We start from the raw sequence: 8,183 nt of genomic DNA, 5'->3' as shown, positions 1-8,183 counted from the left end.
CATTTGTCGTCTTCCGTCATCAGCCTCGTTTTCCAAGCCAATATAGCCTCCATAGGGATAATAACATATTACAATAAAATTATATTTGTATATATATATATATCTTCTTTTTACTTAACAATTAATATTCAATAAATTATTTTATTTTATTGAAAGATTAATAAAAACCACACCTTCTATTTTTTGTCTTGCCACTCCACCATGTGTCTGTATATATGATTGAAACTTGACATACATATATTTGGCTTATTTGCTCTTCTTCGCATTACATATGTGTGAAAGAGAACACAACAGAACGCAGAAATAGATACTCTCAATTTGTATTATTAAATAACAATTTAATTCGTACAATTAATAATATGTTCAACATATGTCTTGCTTACCTATCACTTGCCGTAATACAAAAGAAAATCGAATTTCTATGTCAAAAATGATTAAAGCAATTAACACTTTGTTTGAAAAGTTTTTTTTATAAGTCATTACCATATTTAATCGGTCAAATTTAGGTTCATATTTTTCTGTGTATAGCTCACCACAAACAAATTATTATTCTTACAACTAGAGCTCTATTCTTACGCTTATTGGAAAAACCCGTAATGCTATGTCTACATTCACTCGTTTTACTTATGCCGTTTTGAAATACATCTCAACCGTTCACACAAGTTAAGACGTTTAGGAAATTACATTTTTTCACACTCCAGCAAAAATGTTATGATGCACTATTTTTATTTTTAAGATTTATTTTTGCTCATACAGCAATGAGTGCAGTCCGATTCAAGTTTAAGCTCAATGATAATGGACCTCCTTTTTTATAGCCGAATCCCAACGGCGTGCCGAACATGTGACACCTCTTTGGAGAGAAGTTTTTACATAACAAAGTACCTCATAAATGTTGCCGGTATTATGAAGGGAAAACAATCGCTGAAATTTTTATCTGACGGTCTAGTCAGGATTCGAATCCAGGTGTTCAGCTTCATAGGCGGATATCATAACCTCTGCGCTACGGTGGAGTTTTCAGAACATTATAAAGGGAAAACGAGTCGTTTGCTCAAAACAGCCAAGCAGTGTTGGTTTTTGACTTCTAAGAACTATGCTAAGTATGATCTAAATCGGATCACAGCCTGATATAGCTTCTATATAAACCGATCTCGGATCTATACTTCTTGAGCCTCTAGAGGGCGCAATTATTTTCCGATTTGCTTGAAACTTTAAGTAAACTATTTCGTTTTGTCTCGCAACAACTATGCAAAGTATGGAATAAATCGGTTCATAACCTGAGATAGCTCCTATATAAGCCGATATCCCGATTATACCTCATTACCCTCTAGAGTGCGCAATATTATCCGATGTGGCTAAAATTTTGTATTTTCCCATGACCTTCAACATACGTGTCAAATAGGGTCTGAATCGGTCTATAGCCTGATACAGCTCCCATATAAACGATCGTCCGATTTTACTTTTTGACTCCCGAATCGGACCATAACTTGATATAAGTCCAATAGCATAGCAGTTCTTATACATTATCCTTTGTTTGCCTAAAAACTTTTACTTGTTATACCCTCCACCATAGGAAGGGGATATACTAATTTCGTCATTCTGTTTGAACTACTCGAAATATTCGTCTAAGACCCCATAAAGTATACATATTCTTAATCGTCATGACATTTTAAGTCGATATAGCCATGTCCGTCCGTCCTTCTGTCTGTCTGTTGAAAGCATGCTACTTTTCGAAGGAGTAAAGCTAGCCGCTTGAAATTTTGCTATAATATTTCTTATTAGAGTAGGTCGATTGGGATTGTAAATGGCCCATATCGGCCCATTGTTTTGATATAACTGCCATATAAACCGATCTTGGATCTTAACTTCTTGAGCCTCTAGAGGGCGCAATTCTTATCCGATTTAGCTGAAATTTCGCATGAGATGTTCTGTTATGGTTTCCAACAACTGTGCTATGTTTGGTTAAAATCGGTCCATAACCTGATGTAGCTGCCATATAAACCGATTTGCTTGATACAGCTCCCATATAAACCAATATCCTTATTTAACTTCTTGAGCCCCTTGAGTCCAATAGCATAGCAATTATTTTCTTTAATCCTTTGTTGGCCTACAAAGAGATACCGGCAAAAGAACTCGATAAATGCCTCTAGAGGGCGCAATTCTTATCCGATTGGAATCAAATTTTTCACGACTTCTTGAGACTCTAGAGGGCTCAATTCTTACCCGATTGGAATGAAATTTTGCACGACGTGTTTTGCTTCAACAACTGTGCTAAGTATGGTTCAAATCGGTTCATAACCTGATATAGCTGCCTTATAAACCGATCTTGAATCTTGACTTCTTGAACCACTAGAGGGCGTAATACTTATCCGATTTGAATGAAAATTTGCAAGAAGTTTTGATATGATATCCAACAACTGTGCCAAGTATGGTTCAAATCGGTACATAACCTGACAGCTATTGTCATATAAACCGGTCTGGGGACTTGACTTATTGAGCTTATTGAGAAATTTTGCATGACGTATTTTATTATGACTTTCAACAACTGTGTCAAATAAGATTCAAATCGGTTCATAACTTGATATATTGGGTTGCCCAAAAAGTAATTGCGGATTTTTTAAAAGAAAGTAAATGCATTTTTCGAAAAAAATTAAAAATGAACTTCAATCAAATATACTTTTTTTATACTTTTTTTCTAAAGCTAGCTAAAAGTAACATCTGATAACTGACAGAAGAAAGAATGCAATTACAGAGTCACAAGCTGTGAAAAAATTTGTCAACGCCGACTATATGAAAAATCCGCAATTACTTTTAGGGCAACCCAATAGCTGCCATATAAACCGATCTGGGTTCTTGACTTCTTGAGCCTCTAGAGGTCGCAATTATTATCCGATTTGCCTGAAATTTTGTACGACGGATCCTCTCATGACCATCAACATACGTGTTTATTATGGTCTGAATCGCTCTATAGCCTGATACAGCTCCCATATAAATCGATCTCTCAATGGAACTTTTTGAGCTTGGGGTTCAATTCTTATTCGAAATGGCTGACATTTTACACAGGTCTCCAACATATAACATAATTGTGGTCCGAACCGGACCATATCTTGATATCGCTCTAATAGCAGAGCAAATCTTTTCTTTTATCCTTTTTTTGCTTCAGAAGAGATGCCGGGAAAAGAACTCGACAAATGCGATCCATGGTGGAGGGTATATAATATTCGGCCCGGCCGAGCTTAGCACGCTTTACTTGTTTTTATTTAAAGAAATTACAACTATTCACAAAAAATTCATCGACAGCTTATTCATAATGGTACACTAAAGGTTCTCAACTGTGAATTAGGCTGCATTTACTAGATCGTACATCAACAAACATCCTTCCCAATCGTTCCCATTCAAAATAAAGTAGAAACTACAAAATTAATCTTTTAAAATGCATTTTTTATTAAAGGTAAAATTGCCGATTCGATAGCAAACGGAGTGGTGTATGGAGTTATTGAAAGAGTAGCATAAAGCTGATTGGGTATATTGTTATTTCCTTAGTATTCATCGCCCTCGCCAATATCGTTGTCTCCTGAGTCGATACCTACTTCTTCATAATCTTTTTCAAGTGCGGCTAAATCTTCCCGAGCTTCGGAAAACTCACCTTCTTCCATACCTTCACCGACATACCAATGTACGAAAGCACGCTTGGCGTACATCAAGTCAAACTTATGATCCAATCTAGCCCACGCCTCAGCAATCGCCGTTGTGTTGGATAGCATACAAACAGCTCGCTGTACCTTAGCCAAGTCTCCTCCTGGCACAACGGTAGGAGGCTGATAGTTGATACCAACCTTAAACCCGGTTGGGCACCAATCAACAAATTGTATCGATCGTTTCGTTTTAATTGTTGCAATAGCAGCATTGACATCTTTAGGGACAACGTCACCACGGTACAACATACAACAAGCCATGTATTTACCACGACGTGGATCACATTTCACCATTTGATTGGCTGGCTCAAAGCATGCATTCGTAATCTCAGCAACCGTCAATTGTTCATGGTAGGCCTTTTCCGCCGAAATGACGGGAGCATAAGTTGCCAACGGGAAGTGAATTCTTGGGTATGGCACCAGATTGGTTTGGAATTCTGTTAAATCGACATTGAGAGCACCATCGAAGCGTAGCGATGCCGTTATCGACGAAACTATCTGTCCAATTAAACGATTTAAATTAGTGTAGGTTGGGCGTTCTATATCCAGGTTGCGTCGACAAATATCATAAATGGCCTCGTTGTCCACCATAAACGCACAATCCGAGTGTTCCAGTGTTGTGTGGGTGGTTAAAATTGAATTGTATGGTTCAACAACTGCGGTTGAGACCTAAAAAACAAAACCAAATGTAATCTTAAGTTGCGCTCTTTGCGATGTATACAATTAATTGAACTTATAACGGAAATGAGCATAGCGGTATTGATGACAAGTAACATAATTTGGGCGCTTCAAATTAATTATGCCTTGCCAGCACCAGTGGTCTACGAAAATAGTTTTCTAAGATGAGATGAGAAATATTATGACGGTTAACGCTGATTTATAAATATTTTGGTCTGAACTGAAAAACCACCATGCTAGTTAGATTTGTGCAATAAAGTAGAATATTAAATTGTATGAAATAGGTCACAACTTTATTTTTTAGCTTTCCCCACTTCAATTCTCTAAATCAACTGCTAATAATATTTGTATCTACTATCGTTTAGTTTTTTCTTTGATAGTTGATAAAATACTCCCAAGGCAATATCATAGCAAATATAATTAAATAATTGATTTCGTGATTCTATGCTAGGGATGTAGGCGTGGGTAATTTTTGTGCACGCCTATATCCCTAATTGCAACATCGACAGATCATTCTTGAATACTTAGTTGTTGTTACTACATGTCTAGGAAAACAGAAGATAGATTAATGCACCAGTAATTAACCAGTCTTTTTAATTGTACGAAAGTACTCCTAGCAGACTCCTCTCCTACGTGCTCAAATTCGATATAAATGTTGGTTTTGGACTTGTATATGTGAATGCAGAAAATGAAAATGATTATTTTACTCATTTATAGGGTTAAAGATGGATGGAAAACTTATTAAAGCATACATTAAAAAAATTATGTCCCAAAATTTAAGATGTTTCCTTTTTCGTAGGATTTTAGCAATGAAAACGAGCCAAAAAACCAAAACTTCAAAATTAAGATGATATCTGAAAATTTAATTTCCTATCACTTAAGGACATGCCCAACCATTTCCAATTTTTATCGCTGATATAACTTCTTGAAAAATTCTCTTTTATTTAAACTTAGCATATTAACCTAAAAAAAAAAAAAAAAATAAACATGCTATTTTACATTTTCAACTACGCAAGGATCCTACTTGCAAGGATATTTTGACCCTCATTTTAGATTTTTGTCTTTAATTACAAGACGCAAAGTTAAGGATTTATTAATTTAAAATAAAAAAAAACTTTATATGCCGGAACATATTTTCCACCAACAGGAACTTTTCCTTAAAACGTTGGAAAATTGATCTTAAAATTAAATTTTGTAACCTTTGGCTCGAATGTTTAAAATTATGACAAACAATTTTTTCGGTGTATAAACTCTATATTTTGGGAAAACTAGTGATCACACGTAAATGTGGAGAGCATTCATTTTGCACATTCGTTTTTTTTTGCTGTTAAACTGATTTTTGGCCTACGCACATCTATTCATACGTATACCAATGTACAGTGAAAAAAATTATATTCTAATTTTGAAGATTCGATCCAACGATTAGCAAACTTAATTTAAAGACGATCAATTTTCCAACTTTTAAAGCAAACATTCCTTTTGTTGAAAAATGTGTTCCTTCATATGAGGGATTGTAATTAAAGACAAAAATCTGAAATAAAAGTAAAAATATCCTTGAAAGTTAGGAAATTGACCTTGGAACAAGACGACAGTGAACCGTAGTTAAAGACGCAAAATAGTCTAATAAACAAATGTTTAATTTGTTTTGGTTAAGATGCTTACTTTAGGTTAGGTTAGGTTGAAAAGAGGGTGCATATATTAATCCGCCCCATGCCACTATGGACATACACCTAAGCCAATAATCGGCTTGTTGTGCGCTTTAAAAACTATTAAGTAACCTCTTAAAAAAAAAAATTAAGTTAGGAATCCCGTACTACTTACAAAATCCTTAACTGTTTTCAATACCACCCCCCTAAGTTGATTCATGTCTGTTATTGTGTCTCCACTCCACCTAAGTGCCGGTATCTGTTAGACGAGAAAGCCGGGCAATGACAAAGGCAATGCTCCAACGTCTCATCATCTTCCCCGCATGCCCCAAACATGCTATCACTTGCCGCACCGATTTTGCATAAGTGAGCTGCTCGTAGTCCTATGTGTCCCGTTATGATACCAATAGCTATATTGACCTCCTTTTTACTTCCTTTCAGTAATAGCCTCGTCTTCTCACGATCTGGTTCCCACCATAGGATTTTCGCCGTCCTAACGACCGTTTTGCTATTCCACAATGTTGCATGCGCATTCGTCACCCACTCCCTTAACTCGGACTGCGTCGACCCGAAGGCTTTAACCAAGTTTATTGATGGCAGTCCTATGGCCTTCACCGCTAAATCGTCTGCTCTTACTCCGTTATGGCCCGGCACCCAAACGATGCGGATTTTCCCATCCTCAGAGAAGGCGTTAATCTCATTCTTACACTGCAAGACTGTTCGTGGCCTTACCGTCCTGGTTGTTATCGTTAACAGTCTAAGTTTAAGTTAACATTCATCTATGAAGTAAAATAAGAATCAATCAGCGATCAAAATTTGAATCGGATGGTTATGTCCGTCAGTAGATAGGAAAATAAATTTAAAGTATTTTAAAGTTTTGGTTCTTTGGCACGTTTTCATTGCTAAAATCCTACGACATTGAAATAAATATTACAATATGATTCCCCCTATTAAATATTGTAGATTAAGATGTAGTATACCTGTGGCGCTGGATAAATTGAAAATTCCAACTTTGACTTTTTGCCGTAATCCACTGAAAGACGTTCCATAAGCAATGATGTGAATCCACTTCCGGTTCCACCACCAAAGGAATGGAACACTAAAAAGCCTTGCAATCCGGTACATTGATCGGCTAATTTTCGAATGCGATCCAAGACTAAATCCACAATTTCTTTACCAATGGTGTAGTGACCTCGGGCGTAATTGTTGGCAGCATCTTCTTTGCCAGTTATCAATTGTTCAGGATGAAACAGTTGGCGATAAGTACCAGTGCGAACTTCATCGACCACAGTGGGTTCCAAATCTACAAAGACGGCGCGTGGAACGTGTTTACCCGAACCAGTTTCGCTGAAGAATGTGTTGAATGAGTCGTCACCGCCACCGACAGTTTTATCAGAAGGCATCTGACCATCAGGTTGAATACCATGTTCAAGACAGTATAGTTCCCAACATGCATTACCAATTTGGACACCAGCTTGGCCGATATGTACTGATATACATTCCCTCTGCAAAAACAAGTGATGCAATATTTAGTCGAGTCTTAAGGTAAAAAAAATATTAAACTGTACCACAAAAAGTATTAAGAAAGCAATATCACTTGATGTTCTTACCATTTTTTGTTCGATTTCTTAAATACGTTCTGTATACACTGTTAGTGAGAAAATCCAAGTGATGTCTGCAATGCAACAAATTTGGAAGTCAACTGAGTACTTTTTGTAACCAACTGGGGCCTTATATATACTAATGGTGAATGATGAAAGTGAACATCTGCTTCCACCCACCGCATACAAAAAAACGCACAGAAGACAAATTTCCGGCAAAGCCAAAAGATGAGCAAACGCTCTTACCGATTGCCATATGTAATGTGCAATGCGACAATTTAAAACATTTTTATTGACTTTAGTCTTTTATAGATACAATTTAGCACACCTAGAAAAAAATGTTTGATACAAACTTAGTGTGCCCGCACCATTGCCTTTGGAGAGTTAAATAGGTTACAATGATGCTAAAAATATACAAATGTAAACAGATTCTGATATGCTTTTTTAAATTAAAACCGATTTTGAAATCATTATCAAATTGTAAATGGCTTAAAAAATCTAAATCGTTAGCATTAGTGTAGCGGTAAATACTGTTAACACATTCGGCATAATGGCGAACATATACT

At 36.3% G+C, this 8,183-nt stretch overlaps 1 protein-coding gene across 1 annotated transcript; it reads right to left on the bottom strand.

Annotated features, from left to right (window-relative positions):
• Positions 1-3,417: 3,417 nt before the first annotated feature.
• On the bottom strand, positions 3,418-7,868 carry LOC106084237 (tubulin alpha-2 chain). The gene is made up of 3 exons (XM_013247796.2): positions 7,627-7,868; positions 6,997-7,521; positions 3,418-4,361 (listed from the first exon to the last, which is right to left on the bottom strand). The coding sequence occupies exons 1-3, from the start codon at positions 7,627-7,629 to the stop codon at positions 3,537-3,539; spliced, it is 1,353 nt and encodes a 450-aa protein (XP_013103250.1). The 5' UTR covers positions 7,630-7,868; the 3' UTR covers positions 3,418-3,536.
• Between the last annotated feature and the right edge of the window lie 315 nt (positions 7,869-8,183).

The sequence above is a fragment of the Stomoxys calcitrans genome, chromosome 2 (assembly GCF_963082655.1).
Source record: "Stomoxys calcitrans chromosome 2, idStoCalc2.1, whole genome shotgun sequence".
Lineage (NCBI taxonomy): Eukaryota > Metazoa > Arthropoda > Insecta > Diptera > Muscidae > Stomoxys > Stomoxys calcitrans.
Note: the sequence above shows the minus strand (reverse complement) of the source record. Positions and strands in the feature narration are given on the sequence as shown.